Here is a 24,065-nt window from a genome sequence, read left to right as displayed (position 1 = left end):
CGGGACTGAGGGACGGCTGAGCCATTGGAGGCCAAGGGAGCCTCCTTGTGAAAGTCCTCAGCACATGGGGTGCTCCTCACGACGGGCAGGATTGCAGCTGTTTGGGCTGAGCGACGTCACTCCGCTGCTTGCACACACCCAGGGACCTGTGCCAGTTTCGGTGGGTGCCACGGATGAGGCACCGCTGAGCAATTTTAACCCTTCGTCTTCCTGAGTGGCCGAGCCCAGCAAAGCAGCTCCACTCCAGACCCATCGCTGGCAGGCGTCCAGGGGCGACCCACGTACCTCCAAACCGTCCTGGCGATGTCCAGGGGAACGGGACCAGGAGCCCAGACAGAGCGGTGGCGTGGAAATGGAGGTTTTCTCCCATTGCGATCAAAAGCTTTTTTGAAACACATTGCAAACTTGGAACTGTACAGACTTCGACCACTAACTGCATCCAAGTCCAGGTTTGGTCCAGAAGGTGCAAACTGGGTAAAATCCTGATTTAAAAAATGAGCTGAAGCAATATTTTTCATGCTTCCCTGGCCATGCGGGAACATGACTGGTCCACGCACAGCAAATTCCAAATGCTCTTTTGGTTCCAGAAAAGGACCCCCTGCTCCAAATGCGACTTCCCAGCGGGCAAGCCGTGCGCGTCTACTGCAGCCAAAACAACCAAAGAATCTTGTGTCGCCTTAAAGACAAACCAATCCATTCTGGCAGTCTTTCCCATTTCATCAGATGCATGGAGTATTATGGAGAGTTTCAGGTTTTTTTATATATATATATAAAAGATATACGTGGTGTGTGTGAGGGGGGGATTGTTAAGAGTGAGGTCACAAGGAAATCAAACGCAAAAAGTAATACATTATTAACAGTCGTGATTCACAGTGTGGCTGCTGCTGATTACGCAAACATCCCGGGGCTGGTTAAGCCAATTAACGCAGGTCGTGTGATAAAAATCCTTCATCCTGATTCAAGCCTCTGGCAACAGAATTAAACCAGCTGATGAATTCTAATTTGGCATTTTCCTCGCTCTAAATCTCCCTTTGAAGTTCCCTGGCAGGACAGTGGTCACTTTAAGGTGAGTGACAAAGTGTCACGGAGGGCTAAAAGGTTCTCCTGCCGGTTCGTGGATTTTTGCCTTCCCTGCTGTCAGCTTTGCGTCTATTGATCCGTTTCCGCAGGACTGCCTTCCCTGACCTTGCACCCTCTGGACATTTGGGACTGTGATTCCCAGCATTTGGGATGATTGGCAATGCCACCTGGGGCTGATGGGAGTTGAAGTCCAAAACATCTGGAAGGCACTAAGCCAGGGAAGGCTGCCTTAGAGACTGACCTCTTCGTGCGCTGAATCAAATACAACCCAGAAAGACTTCCCTGTTCAGTGTCAGCCTGAGTTTTGGATGGGATCTCAGAGACCATCTAGACTAACCCCCTTTTCAGTGCAGGAACCTTGAAGCTACAACATCCCTGATAAGTGGCTGCCCAGCCACTACTTAAACACCTCCCGTGAGGGAGAAGCCACCTCCTGCTGCAGCCTGTGCCACTGCTGAACACCCTCGCTTAAGGACGTTTCTCCTAATGTTTCGCCAAAATCCGCTCCCCTGTCATTTCCACCTGTGGGTTCTAGACCGGCCCTCGGAGCAGCAGAGAGCAATTCTGCACCATCTTCTGTGTGACGGTGTTCCAGATATTTGAAGTCTGCTCTCATGTCTCCCTTTAATCTTCTCTTCTGCAGGCCAACCATCAGTCGTTCCCAAATATGTTCCAGCTACGAAACAACTGGGAGTCTTTTTAAGGCTCCACCTGCCGTTAATGCTTCCTAACGCCTTTCACACCCGGGGTCAGGTTCAACGTTTTCCCCTTCCCTCCTTCTGGCACTTCCTGCAGCCTGGTTGTTTCGTAATCGGATTATGCAGTCTCCTTTTCCACCTCGAAGTCAACAGCTCTAATCTTGTCAGAAGGGGAAGAGTCACATGGAGATTTGGGGGGGGGAGGGGCTCTCTCTGTGAGAGGTCAAAGGTCTCCCACCATTTACTTGCAGGGGTGCCAGGTAGGGTGCAGGGGAGAAACTTGTTTGTGACACATTTTCATGCAAACTTACTTAATGTCACTCTTTCAGACCAGTGCATGGATCAAAACTCAGTTCTCCTTCAACATGTCTACTTCTCCAAATTTTGCACATTTTGCAAAGTTTTGTGTTTTTTTGCAAACTTTTGCCAATTTTTTCTCATCCAAAAATGCATACAAAGGGCATCTATCAGGGGGAAAGCACACACACATAACTTCATTATATTAGGGACATTGCTTGCAAAAAAGAAAAGAAAAAGTCCATATTAGGCAAAATGGTGTAAGGAAAACACACACCATAGGAGAAATACACACAGCAATGTGTGTGAATATCAGAGCGAGCTTTAACAAAACAACTTCTCAACGGCTAGAACAAATCAAAGTTAAGACTGGAAAAATCTTCAGGGTTCAAGAGGAACCGAACATGATCATGGTTTACGGTGAACTGGACCAAGGATTGGGATGAACCAAACTTCAGATTGGAAAAATGAGGAACTAAACCTGCAACAGAGGGGTTTGCCCATCATTAGTCTAAGGAGAGAGCTGTCTTCTGTTTGCCTCCGTGTCCGACCAGCTAGACAGGATGGATAGAAAAGGAGTACCAGTCGCTCACCCCTACAGTGGTCCTGATTGTCCAGGTTTAATTAATTAATTAATTAATTACATCTATATCCCGTCTTTTTTTGCTCCTAGGAGCCCAAGGTGGAGCCCATGGTCCCCTTTAACCCCACAACAGCCCTGTGAGGTAGGCTGGGCTGTGACGCTGTGACTGGCCCAAAATCGCCCACTGAGCTTCCATGGACAAGTGGGGACTAGAACTCGTGTCTCCCGTGTCCCAGTCCAACACTCTAACCACTACGCCGCACAGGCTCTCTCCATGCCTCTGTTCTCCGGATACATAGAGCCGGATACTGGTCACAACGGTCCATCTCTGCTCCAAACGTCAAAAGATCAGCCATCACAATTCAGGTCCCAGGCAGGGGCACAGGACCTTAGTTTGGGGAGGGGCTGATCTAGCCCTCAGGAGTGTCCACAGAAGGCCACACCCCTTCCCCTGGCTCCACCCCCTTCCCCACAACCTTCCTAGCTATTTAGGGTAAAAAAAAAAGTATTTTGAGAGTTGTAGTCCGATGCATCTGGAGAAAACCCATTTGGGCAAAATTGATCTGGAGCCATTGGTCTTGGACTAGAAAGGCAAAGATTCAACACACTGCCTTGAACTGCAGTTGCAAACCTGGAGAAAAGCTGCCCACAACCTTGCTCTGAAAAAGAGCGGAGGTGCCATTTCCTGAATTATAAAGCTGCTGATGTCGACGGACCATCAAAACACCTCCGTCTTTGTTGTTTTCCACTTCGTGCTACGTGACATTTGTGGCTAGAACTTTGCAAATATTGTGATCTCGCTGTGAGAGCTAGATTACTGCCACCATATAGGTACAAATCTATTGATATGCTGCTATTATTATTATTATTATTATTATTATTATTATTATTAATATCATTAGAGCATAAACTATTTGGCTGTGCAAACTATTTGAGGTTACGGAAAAGGTTGCGAATCGGTGTGCGAAAACGGCTTTCCTTCAGCTGCCATCCTTAGCTCTTGTTTTCTCTTGAACAATTACAGTTCTCTTGTTTGTCTGCTCTTTTCCTGTTTTTGTCTCCCCTAACAAATGGACTTTGATGTCATTTTTCTTCTTCTCCTCCTTTTTTGGGCCTGTGTTTCCTGCTGCATTGCAATGGCAGGGATCAGATTAATGCTGAAGCAGACGCCAGGAGTTTGTGCGCGTTCCTCTGCGGCCCGATGTCAACCCAAGACGTCCTGGAATGGCTGATGAATCTTGAAGGTTTTGGTAGTCAAAATATATTTGGTAAAGCCTTTTGCCAGACCAGCTTCTCCATGGCTACTTCCAGATGGAGGCAGGATGGCCAATTACGCATTGCCATAAAAGAGGAAATGCATCACACACAAAGACAAAACAGGACACGCATTTGCATGACATCAAACTGTTAGACCCTGGCGCTGGACCAGACCAAAGATCCATCTTGTCCTGCATTCTGTTCCCAAACTGGCCGTCCTGCTGCCCATGGGGAATCCACAAGCAGGACCCTCCCACCCATGTTCCCCAGCAACTGGTGTACGTAGGCATCGCTCCTCTGATCCTAGAAGTGGTGCATAACCCTTAGGACTACTAGCCTTCTCCTCCATGAAATTCTCTCACCCCCCTTTGAAGCCATCCAAATTGGTGGCCATCACTGCATCTTGTTGAAGTGAATTCTACCACTTAACTCTGCACTGTGTGAAGCCGTCTAATCTTTGATCTGTCCTGAAACTCCCTCTAATCAGCTTCACGGGACGTGACCCCTTTGGGTTCTAGTATGATGAGAGAGGGAGAAAAATGCCTCCCTCTCCACTTTCTCCACACCTTTATCCTGTCTCACCTCACTTGCCTTGCTTCTAAGCTACTAGTCCCAGATGTTGTAACCTTCCTTTGCAGGGGAATTGCTCCATCCCCTCGATCACTTTCTACACTTTTTCCAACTCTACTTTTTTTCAGTGTGGTGACATAAGGGACCATCTAGTCCAGCACTCTAAATGAGCATATTCCTACAGGCCCAATCAGATCTCTCTGTGTGTTGTACGTCTGCGACTTGGACTCCTGCGTGTGATGAAAGGCAGCCTGGGTTGACATCCACAACACGACATCTTCCCTCTATGAGTTCATTCATGATCTCAAGCCCTGTTGGTTTCACCATTGGGACATTTGTCCTGAGGATGTGTCACGTTTCTCCCACGTTGACAAAGAACAGGGCACTTTTCTCCCCACCCATCTTAATTCACATTTACAAGATGTGCACCTTGACGTGCATCAGCCAACAATATAACAGATTCTCAAGGGAATCAGTGTCCATTGGGCAGGAAGGCAATTGGGCAACGTTTCTCTCTGCGTCTCGCCCTGTGGGAGAGCGTCTGGATTCCGGCAGTCATGGAAGCACTGAAGCGAACATCTTGGAGCTGCTTGGGCGGGAAGGGAGTCTCCCCAACTTCACCCCACCTTTCCTCCAGCAAAGAGCAGGGGGGGGGAATACCTCATAAATCCACATGTGCCCAGCTGGGGCTATATGCAGAGAGACAGCGAAGGCAGGTTTGGTTTTTCCAAACCACGGGTCAAGTTTTACAGGGGAACACCTAAACCAGGTGTGACAAAACTGTCTCCGCCTAACGGCTGACATTCGAATGCAGAGAAGCTCTTCGCACTGCCATCCGAGTCAGTGCGTAGGGAAAGAAACACACACGTTTTATTGATTGATTGTGAGGTTGAAATGGTTTTCTTTTATTCTTTGCTGCTAGTTTTGTTCTGTGCAGTTTGTATTGTTTTCTTGTTTGTACTATACGTTTTTAACGTATTGCTCACCAGCCCAGAGAACTTCAGCTATCAGCTGGTTTCAAAGTAAAGTCAATGAATAAATGAAAATAAAATACTTAGTGCCCAAGTCCTATGCATGTTTAGACAGACAAAAAAGTCCTACAACTCCCAGAATTCCTCAGCCAGCATGCATAGGACTGTGCCCTTATTTATGAACCACTTACATTCAAAAAATTTCTGAGCAACGTACCAAAAACAAACACTATACAGAGGACAAAGGACAAGATTACCTTCCTGGAAATGCTTGGCGGAAAAGGTATGTTCTCAGTAGAGTCTGCCTGATTTGTAGTAGCCGGAAGTTTGAGGCAGCGGGTGTTCCTCAGTGGTGGCCCCCCATCTGTGGAATGATCTACCTGACAAGGCCTGCCTGGTGCCAACATGGTCATCTTTTCGGCGCCAGATGAAGACTGGTCTCTTTCCTCAGGCATTTGGCAGTGTATGATGGGTTTTGAAACAGTCCTGGATCTGTTCTATGGCTGACTGTTCAAAGTTGTTTTTAGATACATGTTGTCTTCATGTATATTGTCTGTATGTTTTATGTAAGTGGTTTTTAAACTTTGTATACTGTATTTAACGTTTTAATCTTAAACTGCCTGGAGAGCCTCAGCTATGGGGTGATATAGAAATGTAATAAATAATCGTGCTAAGCTGTTCCTGTTATCCACCCGGCTGGAGCGCTCTGCATCAACTGGAGCGACTTCAAGGGCAGCCCCATGTAAAGTTCATTGCAGCAGTCCAGCATTGGGGTTACCAATGCAATGGACCACAGCAGTCCAGGAACAGCAGTAACATTCATCTTTATGGCCAGGCTGCCTCAGCCCTGGTACAGAAAGGAAATTCTGGGCTCTACGCCCTGCCGAGTGCAGCTCGATTTAACCCAGTGGGGACAAACATTTCGGGGGCTGACACCTTCTTCCCGCCCTCTCCTCCTTCGTTTTCTCATGGCCCTCAGCTGCGCAGGTTTGACTCTGACTCCGCCATTTAGCTAATTTGATAATGTGGCCTGCCTGGGAAGGAAGGGAGGAGGAGGACTTGGCTATTATTTTTGGCTATTGTCCAGCCAGCCTTTTCGCTTGGAGACACCCGGTTCAGGAAGGGGTGGGAAACTCTCTCCTCCAGCTAGGCCTTTCACACAAGGAGCGCGCGGGGGACGGGACAGCAGGCTCAGCCATCATGGAGCGTCGTCTCCCCCTCCTCCTCCTCTTCCTCCTCCTCCTTTGGTGGGAAGCCAGTCAAAGAAGCGACTGCTAGCCAGGACTTCACTGCTGTAGCCGGGTGGGAAAGACTCCCCTGAACCTGAGGGTCCAGCCGCCCTCGGAGTGCCAGACAACACCCCACCCCCTGCAGTCCAGACGAACTGGAAAATGTGGATGCGGCGTGCAAATCCTGGCTTTCCAAACTCAACTCGTGTGTTTAGCTCACAAAACCAGACGATGAAACCTGAAATTGGTGTGAAATCTCTCTCTCTCTCTCTCTCTCTCTGGAGTGCAAAAACCTCAGTGTGGTCTGAATCTGGCCCATTAGATCTGGCCCACCACTTGGCCACGCCTCTTTCCCTTGGCCCCACCCCTTTCTCCAGACTGCCAATCATGCATTGCTTTCCTGCAATTGCACCGTGCTTCCCCCAAAAGGCTGGAACGCCTCTCCTGAGGTTTAGTTACTGGCAGTAGAAGCATTAAACTAAAATATGCTGGTATTTTTGGTATTCTGGACTCAATGCTTTCGCCGTTGGCTCCGCCCACCACCAGAATGTAGTCCCAAGAGTTTCCCCAAAATGGAATTTTGCCCATAGGCTGAAAGTGGGTCAACATCATTCTCATATATATATATATATATATATATATATATATATATGAAGATGCATATTTTGCCGTGTGTTTTCCTTTGTTTTTGTCTTATTTTACTAATTGATTTTTCTTTAATTTACTAATTTTAAGAACGTTGGAATCTCATTTTCCAATCACTCCAGATGTCTCTTGTTCCTCTGAAGTTCACAAACATCTTTATTTTATGAATCAAAGGCATTTTAACCCCTCTCTTCAGCCCCCAAAGCCCTCAGGCTTGCAAGCTAAAAGGCATGGCACAAAAGGAAAAGCGAGGAGGAGGGAGGAGCAAAACTAACAAACACATCCGGGCACTGGATTCATCGTTACAAGCTCGGAGTTGCTTAGAGGCAGCCCTTCAAAGAGAGGACAGCTTCAAATAAAGGCTGACCCTCCACAAAGTGAGCCTCCTGGTTACCCTACAACCTCACCGAATCCTGCCTCAGTCCACTCTGGTCTTCAACTCCATCACAGCCGTGCGTGCCTCCTTATCCCAAGCGTCTTGCTCAAAGCCGGCTGTCTCCACGGAGCAGTCTGCATGCCACTGGTGTTCCCAGTGGAGACCTCCCTTCCCCCTTCTTCTCACGGAAGAGTCCAAGGAAAGAGCTACACACACACAACACACACACACACCGAGAGAGAGAGATCGACAGGAGCTGCTGGATTCCTGGCGTCCTACGGTACTGGGTGTAATCTATTGTGTGCCTGAGTTCCTGGGGAAATCCTTCGTTCAAGAAATAAACAAGAACCGTTCTTAGGAGGATAGGTCTGGTAACAGTGATGGGCAATGGCAGATCAATGGAACCTCCCCATCCAGGGACAGTTTAGCTCTGATTTCTCTGATTGCGGTCTCATGGGCAGCCTCTGCTGTCAAGAGGAGGAGGATGGGTTACAGCTCCAGGTTTCAGAGGGTGAGATCTTTGGTGTCGATCCTGCTTCAGTTCTTTATTCTAAAAAGTAAACCACTTTTCCAAGCATAAGTTTGAAATGTGACTCCAGTTTTAACTCAGGAAAAAGGAGTGGTTCAGCTATCGGAATGTTGAGAAAATGCCGGCTTTGCCTGCTCCTGGATGGGATGAAAAGCCAAGTTCAGGGAATGTTGCGGTGGGAGCCAGAGATGCCTGGATGACGTCTGTGTTTCCACCTGAACCGCCTAGATGCTCTCATTGGTGAAGGCCGGAGCGCGAGACGCAAGACAACTGTGGGATTAGGCTCTTTGAAAAGAAGCCAACAGCATCATCCCAGATCCATGGATGGCAGCGGCCGCAGCGAGCAAAACAAGCCAAAAATAAAGGGTGGTGGTAGTTCTTAAGCCTGGTTCCTGGTCCTACGTGTTCGGGCACGAACGTTCAACGGCCTCTTTCTGAGCTCCCAACGTCGCCTTAAGAATAAAGGGGGATGAACTCATCGCTTGGAGGATGTGAACACAACGGAGTGATTCTCTCTGTGGATGCCCGTGTCGTTAGAAGCCGCTGTGGAGTGTGCACTGTGCCTTCCTGTTGTAGACTTTACTGCGTTTGGTTTTCGTTTTGAAATTATGATGAACGTACAAATATGCAAAACGTCACAAATAAAAAATAAAACGTCTAGAGCAGAATCCGGTGTTGTCACGGCACTCGTTTAAATCAAGGATAGTGAATAGCGTGATGCCATTCGCACTTGTTAGGAAAAGGGGGATTTGTGGCCAATTCCCCACCCCCCTTTGCCTAGCAAGTGCCAATAATGTGGCACTAGTTTTAGGATGCTTTTTTTTGGAGGAGGGAGCCGGGGAGCTGAGACAGTTAAACTGATGTAAAATTTGTAGTGCAGATAGCCCAAGTCTTATAAAGTCAAGAGGAAATGCCTCCCCAACAGTTTTTTACTAGCAGTAAAAAAAAAAGTTTAAGCTGCAGGAAGCTGGTATTTTGGCCGTAGCCTTTTGCGCTTCGCCTTTGGACCCACTCGCCACTGGAATGTGGCCCCTGGAAGCTTCTCTGAAATGGAATGTGGCCATTGGGTTCCCCACCGCTGCACTCTTCAAATACTTCAAAGGTTGTCACACAGAGGAGGGCCAGGATCTCTTCTCGATCCTCCCAGAGTGCAGGACACAGAATAACGGGCTCAAGTTAAAGGAAGCCAGATTCCAGCTGGACATCAGGAAAAACTTCCTGACTGTTAGAGCAGTACAGGAATGGAACCAGTGACCTAGGGAGGTGGTGGGCTCTCCCACCCTAGAGGCCTTCAAGAGGCAGCTGGACAAGCATCTGTCAGGGATGCTTTAGGGTGGATTCCTGCATTGAGCAGGGGGTTGGACTCCATGGCCTTGTAGGCCCCTTCCAACTCTGCTATTCTATGATTCTATGAACTGGGGAGTCACAAACAAAATGGGATAGCCAGCCACAGGGAAAGAGTAACACCTGAATCTTCACTGCGAAAACACATTTGGTGCATGTTTTATTGCTCAGGTTGGTTGGTACAGCCCACACGGGCATTTTGGATGGGAAAGGTCTTTCCCATAATCCCAGGTGTTTGGGAACCAGTGGAGCCAAAGCACTCTGCACATGCTCTCTGCTGGACCAGGAAAGAGCCCAGGTGCCGTGCCAGGGCTCTTGGGAGCCGGGGCTGCCCATAACCTTCGGTTCTGCGCATGGCGCTGGTTCAGGATTTAATCCAGGCGTGGCTCCCTCAGGCTCTCGGTGAAATCCGTCTCGGAGTTTGGTCAGATGCTCATCCTTCCGTCAATGTCCCCCTTTTTCAGAGTCAGGGGCGGCTGCTGGAATAAGGCGAGCATTATTGAGGGTCGACGCGTGTTTTCAATGCTGTTTTTAATGAGCGGCAGCCACAGAGGGAGAAAGCAAATGACCCTCCAGCCTGTCATATGACTCTCCGTTCAAAATCAACAAGTCGGCTTTTAAATGAAAACTCCTTCTTAATCACGTCCTTCTCGGCCTCCGCCTCCTCCTTTAAATACAGGCGCATCCGGGGTTGGAAAGCTGTGCTGCTGGTCCTGCGGTGTGCTGGTACATTCTGATGTGCAAGCGCTCGTGGTGACGTTAGGAGGGGCCGTAGCTCTGTGGTAGAGCCCTCGCGTGGCAAACACAAGGCCCCCGGTTCGATGCCCGTCAGCACCTCCTGGTAGGGCTGGGGAAAAAAGAGAGAGCTCTTTTGTTGACAGCACTGGGCTAGCTGGACCACGGGCCTGACTCAGTAGAAGGCAGCTTCCTATGAACCACTTTAAAGCAGCCTCATGAGGACTAGAGTATTGCTCTATTTGTTTTAGGGAAAGGGCCATCGCTCAGTGGTGGAGACCTTGCGTTGCAGGCAGAAGCTCCCAGGTTCGAGCCCTGGCAACGTCTATAGTAGGGTTGGGAGGGAATCCTGGCTGGAAAGCTGCTGGCAGTCAATGGGCCCGTTCAGAAGACACCTTAAACCACGGCTTTAGCCACTGAGAATAAGGCTTTTTGCTTTATTCACTACGGTTAAAGCCGTGGTTTAAGGTGTCTTCTGAACACAGCCCCGCTTTCTGGCGTAACCACCGTGGTTAAAGCCGTGGTTTAAGGTGTCTTCTGAACGGGGCCAATGTGTCAACAACACTGGGCTGATACGGAGCTTGACTTTCTATGGAGAAAGCTGGCTCAGACCAAGGGCCCACCTAGTCCAGCACTCTGTTCACACATCCAGCTGTCAAGCAGGACGCAGGTGCAACAGCACCCTCCCACCCATGTTCCCCAGCAACTGGTGTATATCAATTTACCTCCTCAGATACTGTAGCTGCCTAGGTTCTCCAGTCCATATCAGCCATTTTCATCTCCATCAGGATCAGGTCTTTTGTAAGGTCTTTTGTACGGTTCTTAATTGTCTCTTCAAGACGAAGCTGCCTGAAAATACTTTGCATTACAACACGGAACAATCTGTTGCTGTTTTGGGGAAAGTCAGTTTCTCCCCAGCTAGGGTGGGGGTTGGAGCTCAGCTCAGGGGGGACAGGGAAGGAGAGTGGCAGGTGAGCCAGCATCCCTGCTAATGTCAAAGTCCCGGGGCTTTGACCCTCTGAGCCCTGGTTCCACTGTGCCACAGGCTGGCTCCACATTCTACACCAAGCAGGATAGGACGCTTTGAAAGCCGCTGGAAAACGGCACATGGCGTGTGTCCTGGGACCCAACGGTTGTCAATACCGTTATAAACCGTTATAAAGCAGTCGTGTGGAACTGTGTTGAAAGGGCAGAACTCCAGTAATGCCCGATTCATGGGCACAATGAGAATTTTAAGAGAGTGTTGTGGGTGCTCTCACAACATGGCTGTCATGGGGGAGGCCTTACCTATTCATAAAATGGCTGCCGTGGTGGCCATAGCCAGTCACAAAACACCACCTTCCCCGAAAGCAAAAAATCCTAAGAAATAAAGTAAAAACCAGGAGAGCCAGGTGTCTGAGGACACATTGGTGCCTTGGGCCCACATTCGGGACCCCAGGATCATGGCTGGCGGCAGCTCTCCGAGAGGACTTTCCTGGCCCTGGCATTTGAAATCCCCGCAACCGATGCTCTGCCGTACGGCTATGGCCAGCCCCAGATGTTTATTTTAAAAAACTGGTCCACTGAACTCTTTCTGAGGTTGTCTTTCTGAGGCTATCAGAATTTGAGGGTTTCTTTCTCCACGGCTGCTTGTATGAGACAACGCGTCTGGGGGAGGTGGGTCATTGAAAACCCCTCTCTGAACTTGGAGGACTGCAGTCAGCAGGCAAAAGAATGCAAAACATAAACCCAGCAAAGAAAATCAAGAAAAATCAAGTTTGACGGCTGCCTTTTTCAAGGGGTCCCATTTTTCGACGCGTTGAAGCAAATATGTATAATAATATTTGATTATGATGATGGTAAAAGAGATAAAAGTGGCCTGCACGGGCAACCGAATCGCTGTTGCTGAACGCCAGTTGTTGCTTTTAAAAAAGAAAAAAGTGGCTGGTTTTATTTAAATAGCCTAGGGCAAATTTCTCACTAAACCAACTTTCCCACGCTGGGACTCTCCTCAGCTTGCAGATTTTGGCAATTTTTTGTTCCCCGAGCTGTCAGGGCAAAATATATAAGCATGCTGGTTTCACTTAGAAGACTTTTTTTTTCAGGCCCTGGGGACATGAAAATAATTTACAGATGTGTGTTACCTGTTTATATTTGCATTAGGTTTTCCTTAGCGAACATAATACTTCCTAGCTTGCAGGAACAAAAATAAAATAAAATAAAAACGAAAAAATCCCATGGAGCTTTTCCTCATCCATTTTATTTTAACTTGCAAAAAGAAGGGAAAAAAGCCAGCAAAAACCCCCTCCAACCCCCAGACGTAAAGACATGTTTAAATATGTCCAGGCAAGGAAAGAGCTGCTAATCCTATGGAGAACGGCCAAGGTTCCCATTAAGACAGACTTAACCGTCATTTATTTTTAAATGCCTAAAGTCCTACTATTTTAACCCAAAAGGTCTACTCAAACTGGACTTCTTTGTTACAGCACCCAGTATCACTTAAGACGTTTTGTTTTGTGGAAATATTCCTCTCCATGGCATCTTTTCTTTTTTCTTTTAAAAAATAAAATAAACCTAAGCATTTATTACCAAAGAAGAAAAGAGCCTCTATGTCCCAAGTCTCATGATTTTTAAAAATATGTCTTTTGCTGCATTCATGGGATCGCTGGAAACAGGCTTTTCCAGAGATCGCTGCTTATATTTTGGAGAGGAAAAGGGGAGATTTTCCTGATATTTTTTCAAATAATTTCCAAGACGTTTCTCACCTATCAGCAAGTCCCCCCAAAACACCATCTTCCGTGCAAGACCTTCCATGAGGTTATTTTTGGCTATCTTCTCACTACAATTTAAGCTCTGTAGGGCTGGGTTTATTATTATTATTATTTTAAAAAAACCCTCAATACTCTCCCGGTTGGAAAGAACAAGTCCGGGCAAAGAACGGAGAAAGTGTTTTAAAATAGGGAAATCAGTTATGCTGATGGTAGTGAACAGTTACAATATACAAACACACACACACACAACCTGTAACCCATAAGAAACAACGGAGAAGGTGTAGGGCTCATACCGCCCACCCCAATAACCTATGGCATTGAACGTGTTTCTGTGATAATGTCTTTGGTGTCTCTGGGACCGGCGTCGAGGGTAGGCATGCTGGGGCGACAGCCGAGGGCCCACATCCCAGCAAGGGCCCTCTCCTTCCCCACTGCAACTTGCTTGTCCACCGGCCTCTCCCGCTCGCTGAGACAACAGAGGTGGTGAGAAGGAGGAGCAGGAGTTGCCGCAGCCTCCTGGCTTCCTGGCTCTCTGCTTGCCAAGCAAGCAAGTGGGAGCCATGATGAGGAAGAGGAGGAGGAGGAGGAAGAGCAGCTGGGGACCATGGCAGTGGGAAGGCAGACTCGCGCCCCTTTGAAACCTGGAGCATCCCCTTTACGGCAGTTTTCGTCTACAAATCGCAGTGACTCCAGACCAGCGCAGGTGAGCAGCAACGTCCCTGCACTCAGGTGCCACATCTGGCCTGCCACTTCTCTAAGACCGCCTGTGACCATTCCTCTATGGCCGGTTCTGAGCAGCTCTCGCTGAAACAATGAAATGACCCTGTGCATTGGTGTGTGTGCCTGTGCGATCTGGAGTTCATGCTGCAAGCGGTGGCTGAGCCACTCAAGGGTGTTGGCCAGGCAGGGGTTGCGATCCTCCAGCCGACATGGCAACACGGTTCTCCCTCGAATCTGGCCCATCTGGCATCCCAAAACCGCTGTCCGTGGCCTCCCACAGCCACTTCACCTGGTCTCCCTCCTCTCCCTCCAACCACTGATAGTTTGCTGATTTCCTGGCTTCTGTGCGGCTTTTCCTCCTGTCTAAATGGTTGAAATGCCACTCTGAAGGCCAAGTTCCTGGAAGGAAGAATTTCAAGCTAAAACACGGTGGTATTTTGCCCCTCCCCCTTGGCTCCTCCCCTTTTGCCTTTGGGCATCTCCACCACTGGAATGCATCTCTTCTCAGGGGTGTGGCCAAGGGAAGGGGTGTGTCCTTTTTAGGAGACTGGCAGGGGCATGCTGGGAGTTGGAGCCCGGCACCTCCGGAGAGGCCCCTGGTTGGAGAAGGGCATGCTGGGAGTTGTAGTCCAACCGCTCTAGACAGGGCCAGCCTTAGCGGTGGGCCAGCTGGGCAGTCACCCAGGGTGCCCAGCTGAGCTCAGTGTCTGTTTTTGTTGAAGGTACTGTCTGCAGTGAGCTGAGGTGGCCAAAAGCACGTGTCTGTAACCATGTTTTTGATTGATTGAGTGATTGATTGATTGACAACAGTTGTATCTAAAACAGATTCCAGAGCGGCAAACGTAAGAGATAAACTACTAAAAAGATTCAAAGGTTTTCAAGGTTCTAGAGCAGGCTTCCTCAACCTGGGGCACTCCAGTTGTGTTGGACTGCATCTCCCAGAATGCCCCAGCCAGCTGGAGTTGTAGTCCAACACATCTGGAGCGCCCCAGGTTGAGGAAGGCTGTTCTAGAGGTTGTTTGGGAACCAACCACAAAAAATTATCTTCCTTCAGTTCGCTTTAAAGTATGTTTCTTTTTCCGTTTCCACTTTTGGTATCGTTTGCTAGACAAAAGCCACACAACAGCTTGGTAATGCTGCGGGGCTGCCCAGAGGGGTGGGTGGGTGGGTGTGATCCCCCAAAAGCAAGCCAGTTCCTGTGGGTACCTGTTGCCATGCAAAATTGCTCACCAGAATCCTTGGTATCTTGTTGGAAGTTTTCATAAAAAGAGGAAATGTAAGATGACACTGAATCTCAGCATGCTACTTGTGACATCAGAGGACTTCTCCTTAGCCGTGATGAAGTAAACATTTTACATAGTTGTGTATGAAACAGAATAGATGCTAATTGGAGGTTGAAGCTGGCTGTGAAATGAAGTCTTGGGAGGCTGGAAGGGAGGCTGGGCCTGATTATCCTAAGGGAGTCTAAACCCATCATGGTAAAGGAACATCTTGCCTTACGTCTCGGCAGGGATAGCGGTTAGGGCCGTGCACCACTTTGGTTCCGGATCCCCAACTGAAGGGAGTCGATACGAACCACTTCCGTCTAAATCTGCATTGGGACAAAATTGGGCTGAAGTGGGTTGGATGGGGGCCGAAGCGCTTCGGATTGCTTTGGACTGATCCAGGATGATAGCGAACCACACAAGCGGCCAGCATGTCTCTGCTCGTGCCCGCAAGATGGGTGTGTGTGTGTGTGTGTGTGTGTCTGTATTTATGCAGATCTAATGTCGCAAGTGCCGTTTCCTCCGGCCCGACTTTTCATTCTCCTTGATCCCAGGACAAGGAGGAGCTGCAGGTGAGAACCCCCAGGTGTAGTCCGTGGTGCATGTAGCAGTTCTCTCTCGTGTGCCCCCTCCCACATGCACGGGCCCTTGCAGGGGTGGCAGCAGCAGGGGGCCCAACTTTGCACCAGGCCTCGTAAACCCTCGGGGTGGCCCTGCAAAGCTGGGCACGGGAGGGGGAACCAAAGGCACTCCTGGCCCAGGGCACTATTGATCCTGAGGGCGAGTCCCGCCTCTGGAGGGGCTGATGGCTGCGGAAGGCGAGTGAAGGGAGGCAGGATCGAGGCGTACAAAACGATGCCTGGGGTGGAGAAAGTGGACAAGGAGACATTTCCCCCCCTCTCGTAAAATACCAGAACCTGGTGGGGTCATATCCCGTGATGCCGAATGGTGGGAGATTCAGGAAAGATGGAAGGAAGGACCTCTTCACACTGCGCAAAGTGTAGACCTGGAATTGGCTACCACCAGAGGTGATGATGGCCACCAACTTGGACGGCTTTAATAGGCGGGGGGGGGGAAGGCTTTCCATGGCTACTAGCCCTGGTGGCTCTATGCTACCTTCTCTAGGATCAGGCAGTTTGCCTACCTCAGGCAGTTGCTGGGGCACATGGGCGGGAGGGTGCGGTTGCCCCATGTCCTCGCTCCAGATGTTTGCGCCTGCAACTGCCCTGAGCCCCAGCCGGCAGAGGCCAGGGTCGATGGGAGTGGTGGGCGCAAGCAGCTCGACGTGGCCGGGAGTTCCGCGGGAGAGCCCCGAGGCGGCCTCCGGGAGGCAGCTCGGGTCCCTGGCCGCGCGGCCCCGCCGCTCTCGCTTCCTCTCCGGCGCAGCCCGCCCGGGCCCCTCCCCGCTGCCGCCCGCCCGCCTGCCCGCCCGCCTGCCTGCCTGCCTGGCCCCGAGGGGACTGAGGCCGGCCACCGCGGGGAGGGGCCGCCGCTCCCCAAAGCCCGCCCCCGCCCCGCCGGCTGCCCCCGCCCCCGAGCCTGCCCGCCCGCCCCCCGCGCGCGCGCCCGCCCTCCCGCTCGCCCGCGCCCTCGCTCACTTTCGCCAAACTTTCCGGCGGCGGCGGCGGCGGCGGCAGCAGCAGCAGCAGCAGCAGCAGCGGCGCGAGGCAGCTGCTCTTCGCTCGGGCGCCGGACGGCTGCGCTGACCAAGGGCCGGCGGAGCGCTGCCGCCACCCCCGCGCCCGCGCCCGCGCCCACGCCTCGGCGGGCAGGCGGCCTCCCCGCTCCGGACGGAGGGAAGCGCGCGGGCCCCGGCGGCGGCTCCTGGAGCGCCGCCGAGCCAGCGGGCGGGATGCGGCCCCTTCGGGCGCGGAGCTGCCACCGCCTCCGCCTCCACCTCCGCCACCGCCTCCTGCTCGCGCTGCTGCTGGCGCTGCTGCCCGAGCTCAGCCGAGGTAAGCCGGGCGCCGGGGAGGGCGCGGGCGCGGGCGCGGGCCGGGGCAGGACTCGAACTCGCCGCCTGCTTGCGTCGCCGCGGTTGAGGAAGGGGGCTGTGGCCGAGGGGAGGCTGGCTTCAAGGCGGGCGTCCTCCGGGCGGGTCCTGTGACACGACTCCCACCGTTCAACCCCCACCCCCAGATGGGCTGGATGGTGTAAGCGCCATCATCCCTCTCTAGGCCAGCTGTATTTGTAAGTGCCATCATCCTCTTCTGAGGGGCGAGGGGGCTTGTATTGCAAGTTCCATCATCCCCCCACCTGATAGGGTGCTGTATTGGAACTTCCATCATTCCCCTGAGGGACGGGCTGCGTTGCAACTTCCATCATCCCCAGCCAGTGCAGCCCATGGCCCTCCTGGCTGCGGCTGATGGGAGTTGTAGTGCAACTCATCTGGCGGGTGCAGGGGGTTGAAGTAGACCCATTGAAAGGAATGGGATTCCAGTTAGACGGACTTATGTATACCTTTGGGCAACCTCTGCCTGACCCCTGCTGGGGACGGGACGGGGAAAGTACCCGGGTCTGACCCCACGCGGGAGATTCTCACCCTTTTACAGAGCCTGGGATACCCCCACCCCCTCCCTGTGGGCTGCTCTGTTGGCAAGTGTTGCAACTGTAAGTGAAACCTCCATGGACAGGAATGGTCTATCTCTTGGTGCTGTAGGCAAACCCAAGGGCACCTTTCCCCAATCTAGTGCCCTCCAGCTGGGTTTGGACTGCAATTCCCAGCATGCCTGACCATTGGCTGGGGCTGATGGGCTTTGGAGTCTCAGACACCAGGCTGGGGAAGCCACTGTCTCCATCCACTGGCCCCGTACTTCGACTCCCCAGGCTGGCCTGATCCTGGCCTGAGATGCAGCAAGGGCTCTCCTGACCTGCCCCTCACCTGAAGGAAGAAAGGCTGAAGAGTGTGTGCGGTTTTGTTTTGAAAAGGCGCTTTAGTTTGCAAAGTGAAACCAAACAGACCGGATCAGCAGGCAGGAGGAGGAGGAGGAGGCATTCACGCTTGGCTTTTCGTTTTAGAGACGTGGAGAGTCTCTTGGAACATAGTTTGCAACATGTTGGCTCACTGTTAGACTCCTGTGTGGTCCTGGGCATTTGTTGCTGCTGACACTTGAGGAAGAGGAGGTGGTGATGGTGGGGTGCGTGTGCATGTGCAAAGCTTCTCCTTCGGCCATCTTGCGTGTTTTTTAAATTTCACAAAAAACCCCAGTGGGAAGGGGAGACGCGGGAGACTCCACACGGGTCCATTGCAGGGCAGATGGGTCTGAGGGAACATCTCCCGACCTCACAGAGCAGAAGGCGTGAATCTAGCAAGAGGTAGAGAGCGCAGGACGGCAAATCTCCGAATAAACAGGCCAAGGGAAGCCTTGGAACACAGGAGGGTTTGCCGGAAACTTAACCAAAACAGTATCCCAACCTTGTGCCCTCCCTGTGTCTTGGACTACAGCTTCCATCACTCCCAACTGGCCACTTGGCAGCCCATCGTACTTTCGCGTCTGCACATAAACTTGGGCTGGCTCCTTTTGGCATGTGTGACATGACCACCCCTGTCTGGCAGGAAAGGGCAAACTTTTTCGTCTGTTCGAATTTCATAGGGAAATTGAATTGTTAAAGGCTGCCTGTCCTCAGTCACAGCTTTTTTTGAAATTTCTGTTTTGCGAACATGCGTCAGGTTTCCTGTATTCACAACCTTTTCTCTTGCACCTCCTCTTCCTTTTTTCTTTTTCTTTTTACTCATTACTTTCTGGGGGCGGATGTCAAATGTCACACACTCTGTGTGTGTGTGCGCGCACACCCACTTGCTTGTTCTATAGAGTATTTGGGAGAAACAATTGAATGGAAACTGCACTAAAAGTAAAATCTGATCCATCAGGGTTTGCAAGTTTCATTGAGAACGGAGAGAACAGTACAGAGGGCTTCACATTCTTCCTTCCCCCCCCCTCCAAAAGTCCCTGGGTGCAATTTCGCCCACTTTGGAGTTTGCAAAGTTTTTCTCTAGTTACTGGGGGGGGGGGGAGTTTGGGGTGTGTGTAAGGCAGACGGAACTTCCCACAAATTGCCTGGCTCAGTGGATAGGTCGGTTTCAAATCAAAGTGCACGGCGCAAATTGGCTTGTAAGTTGAGCTGTGCGCTCAACGGTTTCCCTCACCTTCATTCACTCCTTCTTGCATTGTGATGCCAGGCAGGTGTTGGGTCAGGAAGTTGCCTTAGGCTCTCGGTCCATCTAGCCCAGTTTTGTTGACACTGACCGGCAGCAACGGTTTCAGGCAGGGTTTTTGCCTGCCCTGCCTAGACGTGCCGGGGATTGAACCCGGAGACCTTCTGCATGCAAAACAGGGACTCTTCTACTGAGCTCTGGTCCTTGGACAGTGTGGTGTGTGTGTGTGTGTGTACACACTGAGGTGAGCCATATAATCCTCTGGGTATACAAGTTGACTTCCACTCACACAGCCTGCGGCCAAAAAAGAAGAAGCCAGTTTCAGGTTTCCGTACGGCACGTGCCCGGCTTGCGGAGAAAGTGTCCGGCTGCTTCTTAGTTTAGTTTTCCCCAACCTGGAGCTCTCCAGATGTGTTGGACTACAACTCAACCAGCCAGTGTGGCCAGACGGCGTCTGTGTGAGCTTCCTTTTGACATGCGCCCGCCAAGGGAGGCCTCTGCCCTGGGATTAAGAGGCTACTGGGAGCGTTTCTGGACCGCCCCTATTTCACTCATGTCCTGCTTGTGGGTTCCTGGTCAACAGCTGGCTGGCCGCTGTGTAAACAGAACGCTGGACTGGGTGGTCCCTTGGCCTGATCCAGCCTCAGGGCTCCTCTGACGTTCATGGTGCATGGATATTTTGAACTAGGGCGGCTCACTGGACTTGGAGATCTAGGCGATCCAAGGCAGGATTTGAATCCATGGCCCAACTTCTCCAACCTGTCCCCCCACCCCACCCCCGGTGTGTTGCACTGCAGAGTGTAGAGTTGGCTGGAGCTCTGGTTGAGCACCTTCTTTGCAGGCAGAAAGTACCAGGTTCAACCCACCGGAAGGCCATTGAAAAACTCCTGCCTGAAACCCCGGAGACGTATTGCTGCCAGTCAGTGTTGACAATACTGGGCCAGGTGGACAAAGGGTCTTATGTCATATAAGGCAGCTTCCTATGTTCCCATTTAAATCGCCCCTTTATCCAGAACTATGAGGACTAGAATCCTGCTTGATTTTTAGCAGAAGGCCCATAGTTCAGTGATAGCGCCCCTGCTTTGCAGGCCAGAATTCCCAGGTACAATTCAGGAAAGAATCCAGCTGGACCGAGTTCTGACCCAGTAGAAGGCAGGCTCTTATCTCCCAATCCTTGCTGGGAATGATGGGAGTTGTGATCTAACACATCAAGTTGGGAAAGTCTGGCCTAATGAATCCAGGCCTACCTCTTGCAGCTCGCTACTAGGACATGAATCTCTGTGGTTCCTCTACTTCAGGATTGCCACTTGGAGCCTTTGGGGGAAGAATACAGTAAGAGATCTCTGGAATAAACTTCCATTGACGGGTCGGCCACTCTTACACTTCCAGAAGCCGTGAGCTCTGCCACCCTTGTCAAATGAAACAATCCCCCTCTGTTTTGGAATGCCTTGAAAATAGTCCCCAAATCTTATTGGGCCCCAAAATCATGTTTCCCCATTCATACAAAAAACACCTGTCTCTAGTCGCCTAGAAACAGCTCCTGCTTTAAGGGGGATTCCTGCATTGATCAGGGGGCTGGACTTGATGGCCTTGCAGGCCCCTTCCAACTCTATGATTCAGTGGAAGTTGGTAAAGGCACACGGGTGCATCTGAAACAGCCCGTAGAAAGGCTTGCCGGGGCCTTCTAAGAACCTGGGCCTCTTAAAAACCCACAGAGGCTGCCAGCTGAAGCCCGGCGGCTTCTTTTGGTGCTACTGAGCACAGTGGAAGTTTGGAGCGTTTTAGTCATAATGCGAAAGAGTCATTTTGTCTCTGCCTTCCGGGAACTGGGGGGGGGGGGAGGAACCCCTTTTTGCATACTTCTTTTTGGGAGGGGTCATGTCTAGTTTCACTTTGTGTGTGTTTTCTAAACGGCAGTTCTAGCTGCTTTAATCAAATCCCCTCCTCGTTTTCTCTTCTAACAAGGGAACCTAGATGAGTGTGCATGCGTGTGTGTGTGCGCGTCCCTATGCATGCTGGTCTGTGTGTCTGTGCGCGCTCTGATCTGATTCAACCCGAAACAGGTAGGTATTGATATCAAGGGGCCAAGCTCTAACTCCATGCACCAGGCCTGCCGTAAATACAAGAGGTATCTTTCGCGTTTGACAATGGGCAACTCTGATTCACCCCCCCCCCCCGCTTTTGTTTGGCTGGGGAGAGAGAGCTCTGTTCTGCAGCTGTTGCTTTTTCCCACGAGCGAGGAGGGGGCGTTCTTGGTTATTGCTTTACAACACTCCCCTTCTGCCCCTCCGTAGGACTACTTTTGCAGCCTCTCCCCCCCCCTCTCTCTTTTTGAATCATGAATATCTGAACAGCCAGACAATTCAGGAATAGCTGTGTTTGTGTGTTGGATGGAGGGAGGGAGGGAGGGAGGGAAATGAGTTGAAAACCGGATAGCTGTGAATAAAAGCAAGGTCTTGTTTCATTGGAGCGCCTGAGGAATGGGTTTTCTAGAAAATCTCCAACTTGATATGCAAAGGAAGATCTTATCCAACTCCTGTCTGCATGTTGCAAGCAGAAGCTGGAAACTTAGTGCAGCACCAAACTTTTGGTGCTTTTGGAATGGCGGGGAGAATAAATCAGCATTTTTTCTTACCTTGTCCCTGCTCACAATTACGCTGTCAGGTTGTAGCCAATGTTTATCTAACTTAAGTCCCTTTCATATCACTGGGTCTGCTCTAGATAGGACTATGATTGGATGCAACCACCTGTCTGTTGCTCCCATTTTAAGGAGAGGGAACTGAGGCCCGGTGGATGAGGTGAGAACCATGCCGAAATCAGGCGCATTTTATTTAGATCATAAATAATTTGTATTCGGGCAGCAGTCTTTAATCTGCCCTTACTTCCTCTCTGTCCCCCTGACAGTGCTGAGGCATAGATGGAGGGCAGTAATTTCCCCAGTGAGATCCTCATGCCAAATGGGGATTTGAACCCAGGATTCCAGCCTGGCACCTAAGTCCACAATAGCAACTGGGCCACGCACACACCTCCTGTAACAGTTTCCATGGGGGTAGCTGTGTTTGTGGGAATAGTGACAATGGGTCCCTGCCCCACGACAGGGGATAATTTACTTAGTAATGCTAAGGTGATTGTGGCGATTGCATTATGCCAATTACTCCTGCTGTGAAGGGGTCAATTTGCATGCATTTACGCTCTAATTCAGTTGTCACAGAATGTCCTTTTTGGTCACCTTCCACCACTCCCTTTACAGCCCTGTGTGTGGGTGTCTGTACACACACATACCTGAACTATGGTGGTTCCATTATCTGATGAAGTTGGCTTGAATCCCTGGATGCTTTGATTGCCATTTAAGGTGGCATGGGAGTCCTTTGCCTTCCTCACACGTGACCCATCCAGAAAGGACCCACAACTCTTTCCAGATTTCACTAAAGCTTCTGTGCTTAGTCACCTAGAGGTGATCCTTCTTAACCGCAGGTGATCAGACAAATGTATATTTAACCGCCATTCAGGGTCTCCAATACACTTGGTGCTTTACAGCACAATCCAAAAAGAAAGCTCACTGCTCCAAGAAGCTTCCAATTCACTCAATAGCTGGCTTCCTTTATTGCACATGGATAGCAATTAATACGTGCTTGTTTTATTTGCCTTCTCAGTAGCCTGCTGAGGAAGCTTAGCACTCTTTCCATTTTGCAGAGGCATTATATGAGCCAGCATCGTAATTTTAGCTGCCAACTCTGCAAAAGTTCAAGTGACAGAATTCCTGAATGCCAGCGGGAAGCTGTTAGTCATGTGGGTGTCTGTAGTTTATCCATGGATATGCATGGTTTTGCGATGTTTCATAGCATCTTCCCTGAACCTGTTGCCCTCCAGATGGTTTGGAAGTATGGAACTCACTGCCACAATATGGGGTGATGGCCACCAATTTGGATGGCTTTAAAACAGAGTTGGATAAATTCCTGGAGGAGGAGAAGGCCAGCCATGGCTACTAGCCCTGATGGCTCTGGGCTACGTCCAATATCAGAGGCAGTCTAGTATCAGGGTGGGATACAAATGCTTTAGTAAAAAAATAAATGCACCAAATGCTGGGGAACATGGGTATGCTTTAAGATGGATTCCTGCATTGAGCAGGGGGTTGGACTCGATGGCCTTATAGGCCCCTTCCAATTCTACGATTCTGTGATTCACAACTGGAAGGCTGCAGAGACATTTTTCTTCACTTGTAGAAAGAAATGCATTGGGAAACTTTCTCAACTAGCCTTCCACATTGAGCATGTTGGCTGGGGAATGCTGGGAGTTGTAGTCCATCACATCTGGAGGGCAGCAGATTGGCTGATCTACACAATCAGGCGGTTTTATAGCAGCAGTTCAGTTGAGATATATATCAGGCTGCGGTTCTGCATTGCAGATTCTGTTGTTTACTTTGAAAACCGTCCAGCGGCTAGATTATAGGTCTTCTATCTTGAGTACCAGATCTTCGTTCAACCTTGAGCTCAGTGGGTGGCCTCAGGCCGTTCTTGGCCTCTTGGCCTCAGCTCCCCGTCTGTAAAATGGGGATAACGCTCTTTAACCTCGTGGCTGGATTGAGCAACATGCGGCCCTCCAGTGATCGCTGGGCTGCAGCTTCCATCAGCCCTTGCCAGCAGGCCCAATGCTGAGGGACATTGAGAGTCGCTGTCCAACAACATCTGGAAAACTTGTCCCCTGTACAAATGGGGTTCTGCTGTTAGGAGGAAAGAGTTAAAATATGTTTGGATTTGCTTGTGCACTTGAGGGTGTTTGTATTTGTCTTTTTAAAAAAGAAGCATAATGAATAGAGCTAGAATGCGATGTGACATGACGTCTGAGTGGTCTATTTATGGA

General features: G+C 50.5%; 1 protein-coding gene across 1 annotated transcript in view; it reads left to right on the top strand.

Annotated features, from left to right (window-relative positions):
• The first annotated feature begins 16,214 nt into the window (after positions 1-16,214).
• NOTCH1 (notch receptor 1) overlaps positions 16,215-24,065 on the top strand; it is an 86,643-nt gene continuing 78,792 nt past the window's right edge. Inside the window, exons 1-2 of the mRNA XM_063144998.1 lie at positions 16,215-16,514; positions 16,761-17,004. Of these exons, the coding sequence (XP_063001068.1) occupies positions 16,215-16,514; positions 16,761-17,004 (544 nt within the window). The remainder of the gene's footprint in view (positions 16,515-16,760; positions 17,005-24,065) is intronic.

The sequence above is a fragment of the Elgaria multicarinata genome, chromosome 19, assembly GCF_023053635.1.
Source record: "Elgaria multicarinata webbii isolate HBS135686 ecotype San Diego chromosome 19, rElgMul1.1.pri, whole genome shotgun sequence".
Classification (NCBI taxonomy): domain Eukaryota; kingdom Metazoa; phylum Chordata; class Lepidosauria; order Squamata; family Anguidae; genus Elgaria; species Elgaria multicarinata.
The sequence above is the reverse complement of the archived record's forward strand: the minus strand, read 5'-3'. Positions and strand labels throughout refer to the sequence as shown.